This window comes from Alexandromys fortis, unplaced genomic scaffold (assembly GCF_014885135.2).
Source record: "Alexandromys fortis isolate MF-2015 unplaced genomic scaffold, M_Fortis_MF-2015_v1.1 scaffold_78, whole genome shotgun sequence".
In the NCBI taxonomy this organism is placed as follows: Eukaryota; Metazoa; Chordata; class Mammalia; order Rodentia; family Cricetidae; genus Alexandromys; species Alexandromys fortis.
In genome coordinates this window covers 3776031-3801331 of record NW_026067977.1, presented here as the reverse complement: position 1 = coordinate 3801331, position 25301 = coordinate 3776031, and the positions used below count along the sequence as shown (strand labels likewise).

General features: G+C 49.5%; 1 protein-coding gene and 1 long non-coding RNA gene across 6 annotated transcripts in view; one reads left to right on the top strand and one right to left on the bottom strand.

The window, feature by feature from the left end:
• The window catches only part of Tspan2 (tetraspanin 2), a 38701-nt gene extending 22208 nt beyond the window's left edge, over positions 1-16493 (bottom strand). Inside the window, exon 1 of the mRNA XM_050157553.1 lies at positions 16330-16493. Coding sequence (XP_050013510.1) covers positions 16330-16398 — 69 coding nt within the window. The 5' untranslated portion in view covers positions 16399-16493. The remainder of the gene's footprint in view (positions 1-16329) is intronic.
• Positions 16494-16610: 117 nt separating this feature from the next.
• The window catches only part of LOC126510839 (uncharacterized), a 10396-nt gene continuing 1705 nt past the window's right edge, over positions 16611-25301 (top strand). The window contains exons 1-5 of one of the 5 annotated variants that reach the window (XR_007594518.1): positions 16611-16793; positions 19697-19833; positions 20406-20804; positions 23137-23914; positions 24150-24847. This is a non-coding gene — a long non-coding RNA (uncharacterized lncRNA). Of the gene's footprint in view, positions 16794-16992; positions 17082-19696; positions 19834-20405; positions 20805-23136; positions 23915-24149; positions 24848-25301 lie in introns of those variants that run through there. The other 4 variants (XR_007594520.1, XR_007594516.1, XR_007594519.1 and 1 more) reach the window with 4 other exon arrangements.

Genomic DNA, 25301 nt, shown 5'->3' with positions numbered 1-25301 from the left:
TTTTTTTTTTTTTTTTTTTTTTGGTTGTTGTTGCTATTTTGAGTTTCCATGGAAAGGGAGAAAGGAAAAAAATATTTTTCTGAAAAGGCAGGGTCTGTATGCCATGTGGCTCATGGAGAGGCTGAGTGGCTGGCACAGGCACGGGCTGGGCAGGCTGGGCAGGCTGGCAGCTGGTAGAGTCATCACCAGGTTTCCTCTCCTGAGGCTGAAGGCTGTCGCAGGCTCCATGTCTAAGCTGGCAGCCCTCTGTGTCAATTGCAGGACTGTCCCAACCACAGGCCAGCAGTTTCCAGCCAAGGGCCTTTCTCTCCAAACACCACTCTTGAATATGGCTGTATCAATCAAGTAACGGTTATTTACGGGGAACCTTGTGAGTGCAAAGCACTATGGGGAAGTCAGCAGAGATGTAAAAATAGCATCCTGCCTCTCTAACTCTTCCAGTTAATCCTGGGCCCTAGCCTTTCACCAGACAGGGAGGGTCTGCTCCTATCTGAAAAGATGCTGGCAGCAGACGCCAAGGAGGGAATGCAGGGCAGAGGCTTAATAAGGAAATCTCCAGCCAGGGTTAGGCCTGAGGCCTTCCTAGGCAGGCTCCTTCTCTCCTGTAGGGTTACTTGAGAGGGATCCGGTGCCACCCTGGGAAGGTTACCTCGATATATCTATGAGGGCTTTCCTCCTCTTCATATCCTGTTCCCAAGGCCAAATCCCTGTGTGGCTGGCTTCTTCAGAACTGTGCAGGCCTGCCTTTAGTGAGGGGGAGTGGGTGCCTGGCTTCCACCAGCTGGCTACTCCCGTGTGGAGTAACTAAGGCTTCCCAGCCCTTAGAGAGAGCACTAATTGGATAATTCGCGGGGAAGTTAAAACAGCTGACCTCCACTGACTTTTCGAGGCGTTTTAAAGAGGAGGCTGACATGGAAACACGAGATGAGGTTATGCTAAGACACAGCATTATTTATCTTTGAAGGGTGGAATTCCAGGGGACGGTTCCCTTCTGTCTCCTAAGGGCTCCACATTAATTATGCATCAGTCTTCGGGGCTTAAACACCTAGATTTTGAGAGGTTTGCATACTTGCTTTTATGCCCAATATGGGAAATGGAAAAATCTTCTTGGTCTGTGCTTAACTCAGGAAGGTGCCAGCTTTGGGGTCCTGGCTGTTACGAGCAGGAGGAGCATTGTCCTTGGTCAAACCTGTCCCTAGAAATGCCTGGGACGACCTGGGATGAATCTGCCTGGCAAACCTCACAGGCTTCCCTGCTTTCACATCTCTCTGGTGCCTTAATGGAAAGACAGAGTTTCCAAACACAAAGCCAAATCTATTGACGGAGGCCCTGGGCCCAAACCAGCAGCCACCACACAGACTATGGAGGAGGTGACTAGTCTCAGGGACACCCTACCACGAGGCCACATTTTTGGAATCTCTGAACACAAACTCTAATTTATAGCTGTCTGGATCATCCTCCCAGACAGAATCCACTCGTCTAGCTCTGGCACAGATGTGCTGGAGGCATAATGGAAAATGAAAAGAGAGGTTGCAATTTAGAGCCACCAGGCAATGGGGAAAAAATCCGCGCTTGCTCATCCACACCCCCAGCCCCAAACTGCACACGGCTTTCCTCCTTGGGTCAAGGAAACTGTGGCTTAGTTGAATGTCATCACTGTGTGGCAGGGAATCCTCCCTGAATGCTGTGGGCTGTTAGGGATGTGTGGGCGAGGAGCTGGCCAGGGCTTCTGTGATGAGAAGCAGAATGGTCTCTGTTTCGGAAGGAGGCACGGCAGCAACCGTGTCACTCTCTGGCCCTCTGACCGCTCCAGCCCTGCCAGGCTCGGGAGAGGCACCGTTTGTTGTACTTGAGGTCGGTGTGTTGCACCCTAGAAATTGCTCAGTGGGGGAGAAAGAATCACACCAGCTCCAGTCCAGTCAAAAACAAGGGATGCAGGCGTCCTGTCAGCCACAGGGTTCTTGCTACTGTGTGCATTTCCTATAGCTAGAAGATGCTCTCCCCAGCGCTCAGGGGATGCCTTCAAGCCACCTCATTCCCAAATTTTAACTCATTAGGGCCCCATGCCTCCTATGCTACACTTCTTTTAATTCCGGTCCATTTGTCGTTTACACACACCGCATCTGCACTCAGCTGAGCCGAAGCAAGCAAGAAATGAGGGAACGCCCCTCTCACCACTCCCTCCCTTCTGCCCCCACCTCTGTCTCCATAAACTTCTTTTTTTCTTCCTTGTACATTTAGTAACAATCAACCACGGTCCAATCCAGGCCAGGTACTGAGCTCCCTAGCAGAGACATGGAAGACACTCGCATAAAGTAAGAGATGCTATAAGATGCAGGAAGCATGCTGAAGAGGAAGAACACACATCCCTGAGGGAGGGCACAGAGCACACCACGGGCAGGCAGCAGTCATTCCCATTCTGATTTACACCTTGAAGAATGAGTGGGACTTCCTGGAAGAGTAAAGACCTCGTGGGATGAGAAAGCTTGAGGCAGAAGAACCGCACAGGGAAACAAATCGTTCCTCGCTCCAAGCTATCCTGAGTGTTGGGGAGCACACAGCCAGCATCCTGGGAAGCCCCCTGCCCCCTGCAGGGCCCTGAGGGCCGGGACAGAGGAACTTAGCTCATCTTTCGGTGGGAGTGGACAGCAGCCTGAACACTGCTTGGCTGTCAGACACAGTGAGCAGTCACAGATGAATGTCCAGGTGACTGAGGATCAGGGAGAGACGCCAAGGAGGGGCACGGCGATCCAGGAAGGCCAGGGAGAATCACTGCGGCAGGGAAGGATGACTGCTGGGGCCTCGTCTCCCTCCAGGGAAGAGATTACTGCCAGGGAACCTAGCAGAATTCTAATAGTGCTGTTGTTTTTGCACGAATGGACTTTTCTTTTGATATTGTTCATCCATTTTGTGTTGTGTGTGTGTGTGTTGGAGGGGGTCATGCACCTGCCAGAGCGAGTGTGTGGAGGTCAAAGGACACCTTGTGGAAGTCCTGCCACCTTGTGGGATTGGACTCAGACCATCAGACTTGCTGGCAGATGCCCTCCCCGGCTGAGATGCCTCACTGGCCCGGGGAATGGATTTTCATACAACAGAGTGAGGGAGCTGAGCCTTGGCGGTAATTACTAAAAACGAATGAATAAAACCACTTAACCCAAAAGTCAACAAACAAAAACCTTAAAGGAGCATCCATGAGGATCTCGGCATTAAGGATTCAGAGGGAAGGACCAACGAGCATTTCTGGAGTTTTCCTGGTCCCGCAGAGAAGCCACTGGTTGAGAATCTATTCAAGGCAAGCCTATCGCAGACTGGACGACTAGGTGCGCACTGGAAAAGCATGGTCGTCATTCTTTTCTCGTGGGCCAGCTGTATACATGACATTTCAGAAATGCAGAGAGAAAGCTGGGTGTGATAGTGTGTACCTGTAATTCCAGGATTTAGGAGGCTAAAGCGGGAGGATTACTGGGAGTTATGTAACCAGCCTGGGTTATGTAACTAAGTGCTAGTCAGCAGGGATACATTGCAAATACTAGGCCAGCCTGGACTACATGGCAAATACTAGGCCAGCCTGGGCTACATGGCAAAACCCTGTTCTAAAAACAGCAACAAAAAAGTTAAAAGAGTCAGAGGTGATGGCATACAGTTTGATTTCAGCACATGTGAGTCAGAGGCCAGTCTCATCTACATGCTGAGTTCTGGACCAGCCAGAGGTGAGATTTTATCTTAACTAGGAACAAGACTATCAAAAAGAAGGAAGAAAGAAAATGTTATAAGACAGGGGAGGCTCGGGGAGCCAAGGGAGCCTACTACACAAGCGTACACAAAGTAAACGGGGAAAATGGGGGCTAGAACACAGTGCAAAGGACAGACAGGGCCACAGAACCCGCCACTAAATAGGAGAACCACGGATATTGTCATGGACAAGTTATTTCAACAGCTACCCCTGATCTAGAGAGCATGCAGGACACAGGAAACTGCCAAGATGTCTTTAGAGAAGATTTGGACTAAAACTCAGCGACAAAAAGGATGGAAGACCAGGTTTAAACTATTTCGAAGCAAAGCAGATGAACAGAGAGTTTCTACCAGATAACAACTGTCTGCAAAATACAAGCCGTTCAGCTTGAGGCAGGGCTGCTCACACGGGGCCGCTCACTCACACGGGGTCTCCCACTAGCATGCACAGGGCCGCGCACACAGGGCGCTCGCACGGGCCACTCGGGCACTCGGTTCTATTTTCCTGCACTTGGTTCCCCTTTCAGGCATTGCTGATGAAATGCCCCATCTTGAGAACACTTTCTTTCCTTTTTTTCTCAGTTATGAGTTGCGAACAAGAGAGGTCCATCCAGCTGCAGGGACGGAGGTAGTTCTGAGATGCAGAGTGAAGACTTGAGTCCCTGCGCTGGTCTTCCAGAATGCCCTGCTTTCCCCTCCTGGACACAAGCCACTTTCACAGCAAGGAGCAAATGTGCGCTGCCATTCAGCTCTGCAGATGGAACCCAGCAGAGAGGATCCTTTCTGGGCCAAAAGTATCCCGGGGGAGTTCTAGCCAAGCATGCGTGCTTATACCCGGGTGGGAAACAATGCCCGAGTCAGGCTCCCTGTCTTTTCTCACTTGGGGGCATCTGCTTTGCCTGCTTCATGGGCCAGCGTGTTCTTCTGCACTGCCCACAGCAGGCCGTCTCCCCCTTTCTCTCAGCTCTCAGGTCACTTCCTTGGGGAAACCTATCCTGGCCTAGATATGAGTGTTGTTTCATAGCTCACATAACTATTGCTATTTCAATATTCCTGGGCTTTAAAGGCCTGAGCTCTGTGAGAGCAGGGACAGCTCTCAGCTTCTGGACGCTAAGCATTTTCCTCTCAGCCTTGCAGAGTGAGCTGAGGTGGGGGAGGGGAGGCTGAGGCACCACTCAGTCAGCTGTGGAATGGACTGTGTTCTCCTCAAACCCACACGATGAAGGCTACCCTCAGCATGAAGGGTTTTGGAGATAGGACCTTTGGCGCGCGTGCGTGTGCGCACCCGTGTGTGTGTGTGTGTGTTTTTGTGTGTGTGTGTGAGTGTGATGTGCATGCGTGCACTGGTAATCAGAGTTAGGTGAAATCATGAGGGTGGGCCCTCATGGTGGGGCAGTATCTTTATAGGAAGTGACATCAGAAAGCCTGCTATCGAGGAGACAATCCTCTGGAAGCCGGAAGTGCTGGCTCCTGACCTCAGAGTTCAGCCTCCATAACACGCGTACACAAACCCAACTTGATTTCTGTCATCTAAGCTACCCGTTCTCGACTTCCGTGGTTGTCGTTGTTCGATATTTTGGTTTGTTTCCAGACAGGGTCTCACTATGTAGCTCAGACTGGCCTCAAACTTGCGATCCTTCTGCCCCAGCCTTTTTTGCTGGGGTTACTGATAGTTGCGGCCATGGTCCCCTCTAACCCACATTTCTTCCTTTCATTGCCTTCCCTGTCTCTCCCTCTACCCGCCCACCTTTTCCTCTCCTTCTTTCTTTTTCTGGGGTTGGGACTGAACCCAGGGCCAGGCGCTTCTTCTGTGTGTTGGCCAGGACCAAGGGCTGACAGGAGTCTCTGGAAACGACCCCTCTCCACGGCTCAAGAGGCACTTTGTAAAGTACTAGTTTTAATTCTCCCTGCACCTGGGAAACACAGTGGCTGCCATTCAGATACAGCTCTGGAGGCACTCAGTCAAACACCTGCCCACAGAAAAAGAAACCACCACCAGCCACAGCATGGGCTATCAGGTTTCCTAAGCCTTCAGGGATGTGTGCTGAGAGCCACGCATGATCACAAAGAATAAACCTGCATGCACCTCTTCCTCGCCAAGGTATGCACACTGCATGTGGCTACAATAACGCAGACACACATGCTGCCCTTGAGGAACAAAACCAGCCCTTTGCTTTCCCAGGGTGAACGCTCTGCACACACAAACACAGCCCTTCTGCTACTCTCTCTTTTGGGATGAAGCCACATAAAGTTGAAATTGAGGCTTCTATCCTAGAGTCTCCATTAAATGCTTTTGTGGTGGCAATTCACTTCCTAGATGGAGTCCTAATGAGCCCTCAGTACGCCTGATCCGATTGAGGCCCCATTATGCCTCCAGGAAGGGAGCGCCTCCTCAGCCTTGCGGCAGGCAGATGTCACAAGCATATTTGCTCGGAAGAGGACACTAATTTGCTTCAAGTGGGAAACCGGCTCCCAAGACTTTTGCCGTATTATGTAGCGAAAGCAAGGCCAGGATTCAGAAGCAAGGGTTTTACCAGAAAGAAGCACAAGGGCCGAATATCATCTGACATCCACACCAAGCGACCCCCAAAGGACCTAGTTGCCCTGCTCTTGACGTCAGGACCAGGTACGGACCAGGAGGAAGGACTGCTGCGACAGCAGATGGTGACAGGGCTGTCTGGAAACGGCTGGCGGCTCCCGGGACGCCAGTGTGTGTGATCTGCCCTCTTATTCCTTCGTAAGGGCGAGCTTGTGCTTCCTTCAGGTAAGAGAATATTTTCAAATGATTTATTTATTCACCCTGTGTGCAAGGGTATGTATGTGAGGGTGCACATGTGACTGGATAGGGGGGAGAGAGGGCAACCCGCTGGCTCCCATCTTCCACCCCGGGGGAGCCAGGGCTGGATCTCAGGTCATCGGACTTAGCAGCAAGCCCCTTTACCCACTGAGCTGCCCCGTGAATGTACTTCACAGTGACTCAGTGTTTATTCTCTATGCTGCAGTTCAAACTTTGATAGGATCAGAAGTGTTCTGTTCTCTGGAAAGAGCACTTGGACTGCGTATTTGTGACAAGCACGCCCCTCTCTGTTTGCTGAAGTTGGTTATGACGTGAACTTGAGTGGGTCATCTGACCTTGCTGGGAGGCTGCTCACAAGGGCAGTGGGGTGGGGGTAGGGAGGGCAGAAGTTTCAGGGGAAAGAGAAGAACCTGGGGAAAGAAGCTGGCCCACAAAGAGGGTCCTGACCTTCTGTTGATGTCTGCGGACAGTGTGGGGTGTGCCGTGTTTATTCAGTGCACGCATGCAATGCCTTGGGTTAAAGGAAGTGGGGCAGGGAGGAGAGCAGACTAGGGAACGGTGAGAATTTGGAGGAAGGCGATGACTTCGTCTTGGTCCTATACAGTGAAACAAAGTTCCAGGCCATTGGCTAATGCCAGGAAGCAGATGTCTTCATCAGGGAAGATCATATAGACCCAGCACTAACGCTCAAATCTATTCAGCCACAGTTGAGCTCCCACTCCCTGCCTTTTCTCACCCGGGGCTGAGCTGTCTTCGCTGAGGTCTCTGGAGTTTGCCCCTGTAGCACCCGCTGGGCCTCCTCTTTGTCCTCTGCATGCACAAACACTGATCTTGGCAACCACAGCCACTGATGTCACTTCTCCACCGTCCTGAGCTTTACATAAGCAGAGAGGGGTCGCTAGCTGGCGTCTACATGCTCGCCTGTCATTCTTCAAGGAGGTTGAGAGGATGACTTTGGATGATAAGTAGGATCCTTTTTTTTTCTTTTTTTAAAGATTTATGTTATTATTGTTAATGGTGTGTATCCGTTTGTGTATGTGCTCAGGTACAGAGACATACCCTTATGCACATGAGTGCAGGTGCCCACGGAGGCCAGAAAAGAGTGCCAGACTGGAGTCACAAGCAGTCATGACTTTCCCAGTGTGGGTACTGGGAAGCAAAAGGCCCTCTGCGAGGGCAGCATATGCTCTTTGGACCATCACTCAGTAACTAGGATGCTTAAATATGGACCAGTAATTAGTGCTCTTTATCCAGTTTTTCATGATTACAGTGAGAAACAGTGGCTCAAGGTAAATGCTATGTGCAGAATTCAGATTGGAGCAGGGTGGGACACTTTGCTGCCAAGAAGTTACCTTGGATGGAGTAGAGTAGACAGCACAAAACCTAGGCTGGTGCTCTCTAGACATTTCCCCTAGTATTAATTTTCTTTGAACCTGCTTTGAAGTCATAAGGACCTGGACCAGTCCATTCCAGAATGAAGAGGCATCGTGGTCTTCTATGCAACCTACCTCCCCGGCCCTTGCTGTACTCCTTGGGGCTTTACCCTCCCTGTTCAGTTACACACACACACACACACACGCACACACGCACACGCACGCATGCACACACGTGCACACACATACACATGTGTATATACATGCACACACACACCATACACATCATACACACACACTACACACACAACACACACATGCATACATACACCACACACATCATACATACACATGCTCACACATGCCACACATCACACACATATGCACACATGCACTCACACATGCACACACTCACATGCACACACATACTCACATTTATTAGCCGACTCTTTTCATTCACTTTTACTATAAAGGGCACACTTGGCACACTTTAGGAATGCCTGTTTTTCTAGAAATGTTCTCTTTCGAGTGTTCAGACTGACTAGTGATGCCCATAGGCAGGACAATAAGCACATCTACCTACACAAACCATAGTGTATGAAGAGGAGGTAGAACTAGGGGATTCTAAGCAGGAGGGTCCAGACCCTGCATAAGACACTAACTTCTCTAACCCTGGGGTTACCTGTCTACAAGGGTGGGGACAGAGAATAAGAGCCTTCGGAGGTCTGCCACACATTTAGAACTGGGGGTGGCGCGCACTTGGCTTTCTCATGCTGACGGACTCCCTGTTCCTTGCAGACTGAAAACTCAGCCTTCAAGAAGGCTCCCCGACCACGGTACCGAAATTTCTGCCACTGCCTTCCAATTGTCATCGACCGTACTCTCCTGACTCTGGCTGACAGCTGGGCTTCCCTTCAGCTTTTAAAACCACACCAGAAAGCTGGTGCCCTTCAGAGGCAATAGATCCAGTTCTTTAAGTTTAGTTCATTTAAGAGCTAGAATGGGAGAAGACAAAAGTAGAGCTACGAGACAGAGAGTGAGGATGCGCAGGCTGCTGTTGGCGACTGGGACTTCCTCCAGCGAGAGGGGGGGAGAGGACTTAGTTGTTAAAGTGCTTGTTCAGCAAGGACAAAGATCTGGGTTTGATTCCCAGAACTCACGGAAAGAAAGCTAGTTGTGGTGGCTCACCCTTGTAATCCCAGTGCTGGGTAGGCAGAGACAGGTGGGTCCCTGGAGCTCACTGGTCAACCAGTCTAGCCTAGCCTACTTGGTGAGCTCCAGGCCAGAGAGAGAGAGAGAGACCTTGTCAAAAAAAAAAAAAAAAAAAAAGGAATAATACCTGAGGTTGTCTACATATGCTGATGTATTCATACAAGGGCACACCTGAGCACATACACGGACACAAAAGGGAGTTCCCAGCTTTGTAAACAGTTGTCGTCTGTGCCGTCCTGTATTGTAGCCCCTGGGCACCAATGGCTACTGAGTACTCGGAATCCAGTAAATGGGACTGAGGTCAAGAATATTACGTTTTGTTTAGCTTTCAGTCTGAACAGCCCCATGTTCTCGGCAGCAGGGCCACCATCGTGGATGAGCAGGTGTAGAAGTCACTGTCCCCTCATCTCGGCATCCACCTTCCCTTCCTGTTCATCTGGGGACTCAGGAAGGCTCAGGACAAAGATGCCTGTGTTCCAGCTAGAGACCCAGACCTGCTGCCGGCCAGTTCTGTGTCCTGGACAAGTCTCTGTCTCTGTTTCCTCAGGTGTAACTTGCGGATAAGAGCTATTGCTTTGCAGGGCTCTGGTGAGGCCGGAAGGGGTTAACAGGAGGCTGTGCTCACAAAAGCATAGCACAGGCCTTATACTTGGGCAGGGCAATTGCCTTTCAAGCGGCTGATGCGGAAATTAATTTTTTAAATGGTCTCTTTAAAAAAAAAAAACAACAAAACTGGCCTCTCTGTGGAGCTTTCCTCAATTTCCATCCAGTTTGCACCTGCATTGAACTCCTCAGTCTCGCTCCTCCCCCTCTCCCGTTTCTACCACTCATGGGGGGTATTTTTATGCATCTCCTGCCCAGCATTTCTAGAATGCTTCAGGACTGAACCTGGCACTGGATATAATCACTGTATTTTTCCATGCCGACAGAACTTTCTTTTTGTTGAGACAGGGTCTTGTTATGTAGCTCAAACAGGTCTTGAACCAGATAATCCTCCTGCCTCAGCCTTCTGCATGCTCGGGCTATAGTGTGAGCCATCACGCCTGATTCTAGTGTTTTTCATTTCTTTTGATGCGGGTATGCCCATGTGTGTGTGCCTGGTGCCTTTTTATTTCTGTCTTATCCCCACCCCCTTCAACCTGAGGCAAGGTCTCTCATTGAGTCTGGAGCTAGGACAGCAGCTGGCAAGTCCTAGTGATCTTCCTGTCGCCAGTGCTGGGGGACAGGAGCAAGCCAGCACCTTGATCAGCTTTTTACAAAGGTTCTGGGGATTGGAGCGGGGTCCTACCCACTGAGCCATCTCCCCAGCCCTCTAGTGTATTTCCTTACACTTTGTACTCCTCATCCCAGCACATTAATAAGGTGAGAAGGTGGGAATGAGGAAGCCTTGGGCATTCTAGCTACTGTGCCTTTCAGCCTCCATTCTTGAAAACAGGGCTAATTACACTATTGTGAAATTTAAGAATAAAAGGACCGTGAAGATAGAGGGTGCTGATAATTCATTACCGGATGAGGTCACGCATGTGGAGGCATTTTGTATGCATGGTCACATATGCTTGGTAGTTAGTGTTGCTGGTTTTCTCCTCTCATTGGAAGTGGAGGTTGGTGAGACAGGCAGGCCAGAGCAACTCTGCTTACCTGGACGATGCTTCCAGCCTGCTGGATGTTTCCATCTCAAGCCCACCCTCCTCCATCTCCTAGAGAGCCTAACACAGCTTGCCTCGGTCCGGGCAGAGTCCCTAGCTTCAACAACGAGCCTGTAGTGCAGGCTCTGTGGATGTTGGGCTGGAGGGTAGAGATGTGATCTAGCATAGTACTGTGGAATGCAATGCATGGTGGCAATCCAGGACCGCCAACTGTTACTGCAGAAGAACCCTTAAAACAAAAATGATAAAGTGACCAGAAGCAGAAGTGACGAAAAGCAAGCCTTGTGGAAGGGTCGCCCTGCCATCCAGAAACAAGGGTCTCCGAGCTCTTGAGACCACATCTCAAACAAGGCCCTCAAAGTGTCTTTAGAGCCCAATGCCAGTGTCACCTGGGGACTTGTTATAGATGCAGACCTACTAAGTCAGAATACAGAGTTGAATAAGGTCTGCCACTCACACTGTAGTAAGAGTGGCACTGACCACCAAAGCCTGGACCCATCTCCTTCCCTTGGCCTCTCTCTGAAAGCACAGAAGCACGGCAGCCACCTAGCCGTTCCGCTCTGGGGTAAGTACACAGGAACTTTTATCTAGAACCCTCCTGACTCTCTCAGGTGCCAATGGAGTAGAAGAGAGGATGCTGGTTTATAACAGTCCCTGCCTCCGAGGTGCGAAGATCGGACTGGGGATGAACTATTATCAAAGACAACCTGGAAGCTAGGGAAAGATAATACGGGGTTGGGTTTTAGTCTTTGACTCAGTCACAGGGCAGGGTGTCAGGCAGGCATCTCCCCCATGCCTGCTGAGGGACTGGATCATAGGCGGAGGACTCCGTGTCTCCCAGAAGCTGTAAGACATCAGATACGGCACTTGTATACTTCCTCCTCTTTCCTCGAGGAGCCCCCTGGATCACAGGCTCTGTTGTTCTACCTGCGCTCTACTATATGAATTCCGCCATCGCTAACAGATCTCAGGTTTCTGAGCATGTGCCATGTCCTCGCAGGACTTTACATATATCAACTTGCTCTTTTTTTTCCCCCTGAGACACGGTCTCATCTCATTGTGTAGCTCTGGTTGTTCTGAAACTTACTCTGTAGACCAAACTGGCATTGAACTCCCAGAGATCCACCTGCCTCTGCCTCCCGAGTGCTGGGATTATTAGCTTGTCTTTTCTGCACGAAGATCACAGGGTGACTTGATTATCTGCTCATTTTACAAGCGAGAAAATGGAGGCCCCAAGGCGGTGAGACCTATAGAGCCAGGAATAAACTTTGGCCGTGTGGTACCAGAATCCATTTTTCAGGCTTTCTGGATTTGAATCGCCATACTGCACACACCTGCCTAAGATCTACCACATCACTAGAACTCTAGCTCTGGCCTGTCCAGACTGATCATGCTGTGCACTCTTGGCTTCTTCCAGCCTCCCTAGTCCCTCTGGTGCACAGGAGGGAATGCTGACCACTGCTCCTGTTTTCCCACTTTTATGGACAGACAGCAGGCTGTCTGGGAGACTCTAAAGGCTCTCTTTCTCCACCCCCTCCACCATCCTGTCTAACAAGGGGCTGCTCCGCACTTGCTGTTTGAAATGTGTGGGAGGGAGCAGGAGCTATAAGCTTGCTGGAGTCAAACAACTTTCACCCTCCCTCCCCCACTCCAGCAAAAGAGACAGTCTTTCAGAAGCACCTAGTGGGCATCACCAAGTGAAAACCCGAAGTTGCATCAGTCATGGTGAGGAAGAAAGGACGCCACTTTCCCACTTGCCATATATGGCATGTGAGTTTCAGCCAGGAACAGCCTTGCTTCCTGTTGGACACAACCCTGAACAGCCCAGAGCGGCACAATGATAGGAAAACGCTGAGCAGACAACAATAAACCAAAGAATAAACAGTGCCTAGGCTTTTCTTCAAACCAGCATATGTGGCTGGGTGGGTTGTAGTGTTTTATTGATATTGCTATGCAACAGAGGGGAAGCACAAACAAAGGTGATTTCAGCACTGCCAGGGCTGTACCCGGTGCTGTGACTGTAGCCCCTAAAGTTAGACCTGATAAAGGCAGGGCGGACACCAACGGTCACATCAGAAGTTAATGTAGTCGGGCCAGGGACCGGGCTTTAACTTTGGGTTTTAAAGCATCCATCACTCAGTGTGAGTGCAGCTGAGTTCCCTGGACCAGGGAGCTTTGTGCTGGTTCTGAAAGGCCTGGCTGAATGTTTAGTAGTCTAGAATCACAGCTGAGGGGAACGTGAAGTCAGCAGCCTGGATGAGGCTCCAAAGGGATCTGTGAATCCCAGACCACAAAGCACATTCTATGGCTTCCCTGCCTGCCTCCTGGTCAGCTTCCAACAGGACAGGAAGCATTGTCACCGGAGAGGGGGAAGGGAAGCGGGGACCCCATCCCTCGAAAGTTGGGTGGAGATGCTCAAGTCACAGCTGAAGTTTTCCTTCCAGGGAAAGCTCCACAGTCAAGAAAGAAACTTTAGAAGCCAGGGCAGAGCTTCTGTGGAATCAGGTTCCCTTAGTGACAGGAAGTTAGGTGTGTGAATAATTTATCCCATGCAATCGACTTCCCCACGTTGTTAGCTGTTTCAGTGTGTCCCTTTCACTTTACCAAGAAGGCTTCCTGCACCTGCTGCTCACTCACGGCCTGGCCTCTCCCTGGGAGCTGCTGGGCCCTCCTAACTCTCTCCTGGACCCAGTTTGTGAGAGCAAAGTTTGACATCTACACAGCAAACAGGTAGAGAGAGAGGCCAGCTCTCCGATAAAGTTGCCAATTGATGTCTAAAAGTCAGGAAGGCCGTTCACATGCAGGTGTCTAACCTGAAGCTTCATTAATTCACTCTGTAGAGAGTCAGCGCCTCCTATGTGCTGGGCACCATTCTGGGTGCTGAGGGGAATGGCTCTGAAAACAACAGGGAAAAGAGTTCTCTGTTCTCAGGGAGTAGAAAACTTTGTGGGGAGAATACCCAAGTATGAGTTAAGAGGGTAATGTATAGCGACCCACCAAAGCAGTCACGTGCCAGCACTTGGCACACATACATAGAGTTTGCCAACAGTAAGGCGTCAGGAGGAAGACAGTTACTATTTATTGGAGGCTTCCTGTGTGCTAGGCAGTTAGGAATAAAAATAAGAAATCACTTTAAGCCCCTACTCTGTAGGACTGCCATAGGAAGGTGGGATCAGGGACTTCACACATTTTCTTTCTGCCACAGTCTGTCCCTCCGATTGTACAGACAAGCAAATTCATCCTGGAAGCGGGACTAGCTTGCTCAGGCACACCCCTTCTGTCTGAGCATGCATGCGATGCTTTGGATCTCTGCACTCAGGCCCCACGACTTTGTCACTCAGAGGTCTCACAATTCTTTGTTCTGTGCCTCAGCTGGTGGCTTGCCTTGGCCCACCCCCATCTTCCCAGCTCTTCAGGGGTTGAACGCCAATGTCTCCCAGGAGAAGTTTTTAGGTTTCTCATTGATACTGGGGTCCCTTCTCTGAACTCTGTACTTAGATCGCATATACGAAGAGCCACAGACTCTCAGACCTCACTGGACTCTTGTTCTTCTTCCTTGATGTGTTTATGGCCAGTGGTGGGAGACGTGCCACCTGGTCACGCTCTGCCTCACTTTATTCTTTGCCAGCATGCACCGCTTTCACCAGCTCAGCTCAAGTAGCATCTCTGAGAACAGTGCTTTAAGCTATAGACACCATCTATCTAGCAACTGTTTACAGTGGTTCTGAACTGTGTCTGTGGGGGTAGGGTTACCTGGGTGGTCTTTTAGGATAGCTTGCTGGGCCCTGCTCCCCCACCTCGCCACCTTGTCTGATTCAGTAAGTCTGGCTTGAGGTGAGAATGTCCATTTCTGAAAACTTCCAAGGGGACACTGATGCTGTTGACCCAGGAGCCATACTCTGGGGACTGCAGCTTTAACGGGATCCCCCACAGGGTTAAGAGGGAGAAGGCAGCTTCAGAGTTCTGTCTTTGCCATTCAATAGCTGTGTGACCTATTTGAGTCTCTGTGTCTTCACATCTTAAAATGGGGGTGAGCTGCTTGCACACGAGCACTGTAGTGAGAAAGGGGTACAAAGACAGATGTAGGGTGCCTAGCACTGTCCCTGACCCACTGCAAATGCTCCATACATCTGGGGAAGCTGGCACAAGTGAGCATTAAACCTAGCCTGAGATTTCGCTCCCGGGCTCACACGGAGCTCCGAATCTTTACCAGTGAGAAGGAAGGGTGTCAGCGTGGCACGGTCTCTATAATTAACAGCTTTTGAAATTAAGCCAGACTTCTAAAAAAAAAAAAAAAAACAACACAAGAGTACTCGAAAATACTTCTTCCTGGAGTGTGACATATGCAAATGCCCAGGTGTACAAAAGCTATGTGTATTTTTAAAATTCAGGCGAAGCCCCCAGGTACCTCCTCCAAACTCTCCATTGCTGACCCGTGTTGGTCTTGACCACGTGGTCTCTGAAGAGCTTGGAGCTGCTGGTGTCACCCAGGCTAATGGGTTGGAGCCCACCTTTCAATAATTAATTACTTATTGTCCAGACAACCTCCTCAGAGCACAGGGGATCACCATGGCTTCCAGCCCAGTAATTTCAAAGCATCGCTGCTCCTGCTGTTACCCACTTCCCCCAAAACAGGACTCACGGCTCCCCTCAGGGTCTATCTGAGCAGCTACACTGGCTAGCGTTCTATTAAGGGAAGGCCAGTAGGGACTGTGCAGAAAGGACCTCTGACGATTCTCCAGGGCCTGGGAGAGAGTATTCCAGGGATGGTCCACCCCTAACCATGCCCGGCTAACACGGGAGACTGGAGCCAGGACCCTTTCTCTGTCTGTCTCTCTGCATCTCTAACTGGGGAATGTTGCCAGATCTACGCCACCCTGCAAAGTTGAATGAGCTCATTTCAGGAGTACTGGTTGTAGGCAGGGAGCCTGGGGGATGCTGCTGCCCTTCCCAAGCCCCTCCATTCTCCAGCCCCTCATAGAACAGCACCCACCACTGTATCCAGCAATACTCCCCCCCTCCCCCATGCCCAAGAAAAGGACGATCATCCCCCACTCCCTTAATTTTCGCTACTGTCCGTATTTTCCCAACAAACCACCAGAGCCAGGCGGTGTGTCCGCACACTCTTGGGATGGGGCGCCACCCCAGGCAGCCGCAGGGTAGGGATTTCCCTCCCGGTACCCTGACCTGGCAGCCGGGCTCCCCCACCCCCACCCCGAGCCGGCAGCGCGCGAAGGGGGTGTGTGTGCCTAGCGGGCTGCAGGAAGCGCCTGCCACCAGGGCCCCAGCCCTCGGGATGAAGGGGCCCGCTGGGTCCCCGCACCTGGCGCCACCCGCCGGGCGATGCCACCGAGGATGATGGCTCCTCTCGGGGAAGCACTGCACCGTGTCTTCTCACCGGCTCTGGTGGCTCAAGCTTCTCTCTGCCCTTTCCCCCTCCATCCGTCCCCTCCCTCTTTGTCTCCTTAGCGCCTCTGGAACACCCTGCCTTCCCCCAGGGCCCAACTCTATTGCGGTCACCTCCCTGGGGACCCCGGCCCCCTAGCTGGCCCGCCGGTTCGGGTCTCACCCAGAACAGCAGGTTGAAGCCGAGCAGCAGATACTTGATGCACCGCAGACCCCCGCGAAAGCGCCCCATACTGCGACCCCGGCAGCGGGCTCCCGATTCCCCAGGCCCGCGCCGAGCCCCGGGAGCGGCGGGCGCCGGCGGGAGGGGCGGGGCGGGTTGGAAGGGGCGTGACCTGTGGGCGTGGCTTGCGGGCGGGGGACCCGGGACGCGAGCGGCCAGTTGGCCTGGAATGGGGAGTCCTAGGGTGGAGATCTGGGTCCCGCGCACCCGCTCTGGCCTCCCGGAGGTGGACCACCTTTCTTTGCGCGGAAGGGCGCGGGCTCCTGTAGCTATCCGAGTATCTGTGCGAGAGCAGCGCCCACCCGTGAAGCGGGGTCCATTTAGTCAGCGCCGGGTGCCCAGACACCTTTGAGGCCCGCGGTCATGGTTGAAGTTATTCTCGGTGGCTATGAAAACATAAGAAGGTGACTTCAGGTGGTAAAGCTAAGTAGGACCTGAAGCTGGTAGACCCAGTTGCGAGGCGCCAGGCAGAGGATCCAGGGCTGCGGTTAAACAGAGTCCTCCAAGCGCGGAGTCCGCTGCTGGGTACCCTCCTTCCCGTCGCTGCGTTCCTAGAGGACTCTTACCTTAATAGGCAAGAACTGGGAGAAGGCGCACCAGGGGCCGCCCTGAGTCCTGACACTGCTCCTCACTCGGCCCAGCCCAGCCGGCCAGGCCAGCAAGGGGGAGTCAGACTTCCCACATCCTACCGGGTTTGGCAGACCTTGATAGCACTCCAAATTCTCGGGGTCTAGATTGAGATGTGTAGATGGGGGTGGGGCGGGTTCTGTTTTGCTTTGTTGTTATTAAGTTAGGTTACTGGTGAGAAGGCGGCACCCGCTCCAGTTGACTAAGTGTCGTGTGTCTACAATATGTGGTGTCAGACGGCACGGGGGAGACAGGAAAGTGTAGAATCAGGGAGCTGGTGCATTAATTTAGCAACACTCGAAGTGCCAATTATAGGCCAGGCATAGTAGCAAGCCCCAGGGACAACAGAAGAAGCCAGGCACGATCTGTCAGCAAATTATCTGAGCATGGTGGGTGCCTTAGGTGCTGGGTGAGAGCCTGGTGTCTGCCTTGACTAAGGAAGGCTTTCCTAGGAAGAGTGGGCCTGTAAAAAGAGTCCCAGCAGAGAGAGAGAGAAGGAGGTGGGGGAGGGAGGGGTAGGTGGGAGACAGAAGGAGGAAGCACAGCCTAGCTCAGGAGCAGGAGTCAGAGAGATAACCAAAGTAAGGGGAAGCGGGAGGGCACCAGAGCAAACCGCAGTGGGCAGGTGGTCGACTGATGTGCTACGCACCAAAGTAAGGGGAAGCGGGAGGGCACCAGAGCAAACCGCAGTGGGCAGGTGGTCGACTGATGTGCTACGCTGTCCCGCTGTCCCGTGTTCCTTGTGCCTCTCTTTCCCATCTCCATACGGAGATTACAGTACCTGCTTTAAAAGAGCTGTGACGCTCAAGGAGTGAATATATGTAAAGCGCCCAGATCAGTGAGGGGCGTGGAGTATGATGTAAGAGGTAGCCAGGACCTCACGACCAAGTCAGTCTCCACCTTGTTACCCCCTCAGCCTATATCAAAGCTCCATCTTTGAATAGCTAGTGAATTTTGTTTATGAAAATGAGAAGAAAAATGAAAGTGCTGATTCTGGTAGTCACAGTGAACTGGAGACAAAGATAGAAGCCATTAGTATGCAGAGGGGAAGCCTCAGTTTCAGTCACACAGTCTCTATCTGTCACCTCTGTTTGGCTCTGAAAGAGGAACGAAATTAGTGAGTAGTCCCTGCTACCCAGGAGGCATCCAGCAAATCAACAGGGGGCAGTGATGGTATACTGTCGTGTTGTATCATATTGTTGATTTTTATGTCTGTAATATTTAGAGATTATATATTCTGTCATTTCTGGGAACAGAGCTTCTATTATGCTGTAAGCCTCCTGCGTTGGTTAGAAACGTTTCATCACGTGCCCCCTGTAACACTCTTAGATCTGCAGTATACACTCAACCCGTATCTTAGCGACTTTTCCTGTTATTGTGACAGAATAGCCCGACAAAAGCAAAGGAAGAAGAGAAAGAGAGAGAGAGAGAGAGAGAGAGCTCATGTTAAGTCATAGTCCAGGGATGCGGCCCATCACGGTGGAAGTCACGGTGGCAGGAATTTGAGGCACGTTGTCTACACCGTATTCACAGTCAAGAAACGGAGAGTTGTGAGTGCTTGGGCTTACCCCAGGCTCTCAAGCTGGGGAATGGTGCTACCCACAGTGGGTGTCCTTCTCATCCAATCAAGCTGCTCCCTCTCAAGCTTGTCTAGAGACATGTCTCCAGGTGATTCTAGGGCTCATCAAACTTTTGAGTGAGATTAATCCTAGCAGTTCCCTTCACAAAGTTAGGTCTTGGGCTGGAGAGATGGCTCAGCGGTTAAGAGCATTGCGTGCTCTTCCAAAGGACTGGAGTTCGATTCCCAGCAACCACATGGTGGTTCACAACCATCTGTAATGAGGTCTGGTGTCCTCTTCTAGTCTGCAGGCATATATGCAAACAGAATATCCATAATAAATAAATATAAAAAAACAAAGTTAGGTCTTAGCCTGCTTGGCAGGACTAGCTTCAGATAAGGGAGCCAGCTCTCCTCTCCCTAAGGCAAACCCATTTCCCTTGTAGCTCAGAAAATAAACTGGCAGGCATTATTGCTAACGGGAAGGAGGGGAGTGGTGGCTCCCGAGAACCAGTTGGTCTCTCTTCTCATGGTTCCTGCATGTGGATCTTTTACTTGAAGTTGCTGTGTCCTTCTTGATGCCGGGCTGGGGACAGATCCAACACTAAAGACAACAAAGCAGAACACTGAAAAAAAATCTAGATTGTAGGTGACATTTCTCTATCATCCAGTCAACCAATTCTAAAGTCACTTTTAAGTCTACTTTTACTTTTTTAAAATCTCCCTCCTTCCCTCCCCCTCACTCTGTGTGTATGTGTGTCTGTGTGTATGTATATATGTATGTGCAGGTATCCTCAGAGGCCAGAAGAGAGTCATAGCCCCTAAAACTGGAGTTACAGGTGGTCGTGAGTCACCTGACATGGGTGCCAGGAACAGAATTCAGGTCCTGTGGATATGCATGCAGCAAGCACTTTTAACCTCTAGCCATTTCTCCAGCTCTACTCTGGATTTTAGTACTGTGTGTGGACCACGTGTCTTTGCGGTTGAGAGCATCCTAGCTAGTGACACATTTCAAGATGCATTATTATATCCCAGTAAAGGGTTACTTTAAGTGTCAACACAAAAACATTAGCCTTTAAACTAATCACCAGAGCCATCATCTCTGTCTTCTCTTGAACCCAGACACGGTGCCTGACCATGGTGCTCTAACATACTGGGACTATGAAGGATGGTCAAGAGAACTGCAGACTTGCCTACTGGGACCCTATCAGACTGTGTGATCAGCCACACCACATCCCCACTTCCATCTTTCTTGCTAGGTAAGAAAAATCCCTGCTTGTGTTGAACTCTGTGTCTGTTACTGGGAGCTGAGGTGGTCCCACCCGATAGAGGGAAGACAATAAATTTAGTTTTGAATCTGCGGACTTTTGGATCTGGTGGGAACTACGATTAAGATACTGGAGGGAGGTTTGTGCCGGACGGCTAAGGTGACAGTTCACCAACCAACAGTTTTAACTTTTCTCAGACATGTGCTAAAAATAATTATGAAAAATATTTCCTTTTGCCCGTTCCCTGCAATATTTTATTATGAGTATTTTCAGATGTACAGCAAAGTCAAAGTATTGGGCGGCAAACACCATATCATCACTGCCTAGATTCCCCAGCAAATATCCTGCTTTGGCATTACTATCTGTACAGCCGTCTCCTTGGTAACCCCTTACTCGTTCTGCATTCCAAGTGTTTCCCCCCAAACTCTAGCATAGATGACATTAGTGTCCAAACATTTGCTTATGTTTTGTTTTTTTTCCCCTAATAAAATTAACCTCCACAAAGTGTTTAGACGTTAGGTATACCATTTGATAGCTCTCAGAAAATATCCAAACCCTTTCAGGGCACCGAGCATTGCCACCGACAAGGAAGTTCCGTGTGCTTCTTCCCAGGACACCTGTGCCCACATCTTTGGGAGGCAGCCTTGCTATGGTTTGCTTTCTTTGTCTGTTCTAGATTTGCACATAAGTGACATTGTGTAGTACTTAGTCTCACACTTTTAAATTGACACCTAAACTTATTTCCTGTAAGTTTGGGTATTTTTAAAGGATGCCATTTCTGGTATACCGTAACCATTCTAAAGGAAATTGTCACGATGCTTATTTCAATACCCGCGCTAGAAACTGCATGCCAATGTGACCTGCCACCCACTGTCCTCCTATTGAAAACACACTAACAAGCTCTTCTTGAACAGGGTGGAATCTTACAGCGTTCCCCTTTCTTCTTGAACACATATTTTCAGGTAAGTCTAAAATAATGCATTTTAATGCTTCAAAGATTTTTCTCGAGTGTCTTTTTATACTTGTCTGGACAAAGACGGTTATATGATGGTCAAAATGAATTAACTTTTCTCTTGAGACCTGTAAGACTCGGAGTGTTAATTAGATTCTTAGCTTTTGAGTTATCCTTCAAATTATTTTTAGAGTGCCGTTGACTAAAATCGCATATGGCTTCAAATGAGCAGACATTAAACATCAAGGTAAGGCAGTACTGGCAATTGCTCTCTTTTGAGATGACACGTTTTTATCTTTGTTGATTCAGCAGTGGGCTTCAACACGGTGTCTTCATACACTCTGTGTCACTATATTGGTTGTCATCCTTTCCCTCCTCCAGTGTCCCCTCTCTGTGTCCCTTCCCTTCCAGACGGTTCCCGTTCTTCTTCTACTGAGTCTCTTTCTACTTTCTTATTAACGTATTCCGTTACCTATTTCCCACTTCCCCTAGATTCTTTGTTCTCATCTTATGAGTGCTTTGCTAGTTTCATGACCTCCCCACACATATACACAAATATATACCTGCATATATGCATACATATACTCTTAAATCTAGGCTCCATATGAGGGAAACCAGAGATTTGTCTTTCTGAATCTAGTTTGTTTTGATTAACACGGTGTTTTTCAGGTGCATCTATTTTTTTGAAAATGTCATGATGTCATTTTTCTCCGTGGCTGTAAAAATTCAAATGATTCGCATGCAGATGAAGTACATTTTCTTTATCCATTCATATGATGATAAACATCTAGGCTGCTTCCTTTTCTTGGCTGTTGGGGGACAGTTCAGTAATAAACATAAACCTCCATATGTCTCTGTGGTATGTTGACCTGCCCAGTTCACATTCCCAACAACCCCCAAAGCGGTCCCCAGCATACCTCTTCACTTGTTGGTGTGTGTTTCCTTGGTGATAGTCATTCTGATTAGGGTTGAGATGGAATCTTAAAACAGGCTTAATTTATATTTCCCCTGTTGGCTAAGGATATTGATCACCTTTCCCATTACTTATTGTATTATATATTGGCCATTTCAAGTTCTTAGTTTTTGCTATCTATTCAGGTCATTGGCCCACTTACTAACTAAATGGCTTGGATTTTTTGTTTAATTTTTGCGGTTCTTTGTGTAGTCTAGTACTCTAGCTACAAATGCCTGGCCCGGTGAACAGAGGTAAACATTTTTCCTACTCTGCAGGTTCTCTCTTCACTGTGGTGACCTTTTCTTTTTTTTGAGCTACATTTAATCCCATTTGCCAGTTATTAGAATTATGAAAATTCTTCCCTTGATGGAATTGGTAGGTTAGGGTTTTCTTCTATTAGTTCATGCATTTATGAATAGACGTTATTTGTTGCTAGTCACAGAGCAGAGCATTCAGCATAAATTCTCTTAGTATTTTCATAGTGGTTTGTTGCTGTTGTTTGAACAAAGTCTTGTTATGTGGCCCAGGTCGACCTTGAACTTGTGACCTGCTGTCTTGGAGTACTAGAATTATAGGTGTGCAGCCCTCTGGGATTCCTTACGCTCCTTCCAAATCAAATGCCTCATCACAGATTTGTCTATTATTTAAAACTCTTATTATATTTTGTTGTTGTTATTCTCCTCTCCCTCCTCCTCCTTCTATTGTTTGAGACAGTCTCCCTACATGGTCCTTACCGGTTTGGGACTCACTACATAGCTCAAACTGGTCTTGAGTTCACATATACTCGCCTCTTTGTCCCAAGCATTGGGATAAAAGGTGTGTACCACCTTGGGCAACAGAAACTATTTTTAATGATCAATCCAATCGTTCAGTCATTCTTTAATCTTATTGAAAGCTTGGGGTTGTCACCCTTTTCCAGGAATATTTATTGTTCGTGTTGTAGTTATTTCTCTCTTAACATCTACCGCATTGTGCGAGTTGGTGGTCCAGGGAGTTTTATACCCTTGGGAAGTGTACTGGCAGTCAGGTTCAGGATGGGCAAGCAACAGCTCCTTAAGGAAGACGACTTCCTCACAGGCACAGAGTCAACCGCCTTTGGGGAGGAATACAGCTGGGAACGGGGGATCTAGACTGAGTCAGCTCTCTCTGAGCCATTAATGCTGCAGTTCCCTTGGGAAAGGTTCCCTCAGCCCGCAGATATACGTTCCCCTAGACAGATGGTCGTTTTGTCCAGGAGAATGGAGGCTGTGCCTGTGAAGATGGTGCCAAGTGACATAAGAACAGCACCCTGAGTGGGCAGAGGAGGCACACCAGTCAGCTTTCTGCCATCACACCAGACGGCTGAGGTCACCAGCTAAGAAAGAGAACTCTTTGTTTTGTCTTACAGTGTTGATATGCCTTGAACAATTGGTCCCACAGCTTTGGGTCCGCAGTGAAGCATGCCTTAGTGAAAGCCCAGAACAGTGAAAAATCTCCGGCTTCACCCAAGGACAAGACAGGAAGGGAGAAAGGAAGAGAGTGGGGGTGCCATTATTCCTTTCCAGGAAGATCTGAAGACCCCTCAGTAAACTCCACCCCACAATAGCATCAAGTGTGGGAACAAGATTTTCCAAGTGGATCTTGGGGGGATGCGATGATTGCTGTCACATCCACTTGACACAACTCGGAGTCACTAGGGAGACAGCTGCTGGGAGGGGTTTCCTGGGCTCCGGGCGGGCCATCAAGGGCTTATCTTACCCAGGTTAATTGTTGGAAGAAAACCCACTTAACCGGGGGGCAGGACCATTTCCTGTGCATGAGTCCTGGATTGTACAAACTGGAGAAAGTGATCTGAGTCCCTGCACTGCTCTTTCCTGGCTGTGGGTGTGACCTGAGAAGCTGCCTCAAGCTCTTGCTTCCATTCCTTATGAGTCCTGTTGTTCTGTACCCTTGAACTCCAAGTCAAAACAAATCCTTTCTCCATTCAGTTGTGTTCGCCGGGGTGTTCTATCCCAGTTACAGGAAGAGAAACCAAGACGGGGATATCTGTATAAACCACAGTGAACACTGGAGGAGCCTGGGACCAAAGAGAAAACTCAGAAGAAAGCAGGGCCCCTGAGCCTGAGTCAGGAGACTTTCTGGAAGGAGGAGGGAGCTCACATTGTACAATGCCTCTGCAATAACTGGTAAGTAACGGTTCATTGGGTTTGGTAACCTGGTGCCTCAGGGCACTGCGGCCTCTCCAGCCTGGGTAAGGGCCTTTTTAGAAGGGCTGGGTGGGGCACAATGGACTGCATGAAGTCACAGTGATTGTACTTTCAAGAAGTTTAGCTGTGGGAGTGGTGGAGCAAGGTGGTGGGAGTCTATTGATGGATTGATTGATTGATTGATTGATTGACTGATTTCCTTCTTGATGTGCAGAGGGAAGATATGCTTATAGACCTTGGGAAAAAGAAGAGAACCAGGAATATGGCCAGTGAGCATCAAGACAGGAGCATGGACACCGCTGGGTCATTCATAGAAATGGGAGGAAATAGGCAAAGGCAGACTGGTGGTGTTGCCTCACTTCCCCAAGTGTAACCCCTGAGCCCCTGGTGATCTGCTTCTGTGACCTGTGGAATTTTCTGCCTATTGTTTTAATGCCTTGTGGACTATATATTGTGTGACTTATTGTTTATTTTTTATTTTTGGTACAACTGTTTGTCTGTTTGTTTAGTGTGTTTGTACCTGTGAAGACACAGCACTATGCATATGCGGGCAGAGGCCAGCTTGCAAGAGTGGGTTCTCTTTTTCCATCATGTGGGTCCTGGTGTTAGATCACTAGGATTGGCACCTGTACTGTCCCTATTGTGTGATTTTTAAAAAATAATTTAAAAACAAGGTAAAGTTGCTCATTTTTCTAGTAAGTTGTGGGACAGTCTTGGGTTTGCAGCTGGAGTTGTGTTTCCCCCAAGAGAATTTTCTTGTCTTTCTGCAGCTCATGTCAAGGCAGTGACATCACCTTCACCCAGACAGCAGAGTCCCTGGAGGGCTGGCTTGTGGTTCAGTTCTCAGGGAAGATTCCCCTCACGCCCACGATCAAACCCAAACACAGGTGTTTCCTCGCCCTGCTTTGCACAGTGCGTTTGTTTCTTACCTTGAGAATGTAGCTTCTGGGATGGGGCAGGTTTGGGTGGGGCATCCTAGCAGACTATTCTAATAGGGTTTCAGGCTTAACCTCACAAACCCCAAGCTGTGGAAACTGTCAACGGAAACTCAGGGCAGAGGGCAGAGGGCAGCTTTGCCGCCAGACTGCTTCCCAAGGTGCCTACTTTCACTTCGTTTTGGCCTTTGTAGATTCTCTTCCTTTTGTGGTGGCTCCACAGTGTGTGTGTGTGTGTGTCCAAGGTGCCTACTTTCACTTCGTTTTGGCCTTTGTAGATTCTCTTCCTTTTGTGGTGGCTCCACAGTGTGTGTGTGTGTGTGTGTATGGTGTGTGTGAAGTGAGTGTGTATGTATATGTGTGTGTGAGGTGTGTGTATGTGTGTGTATGTATATGTGTGTGTGAGGTGTGTGTATGTATATGTGCGTGTG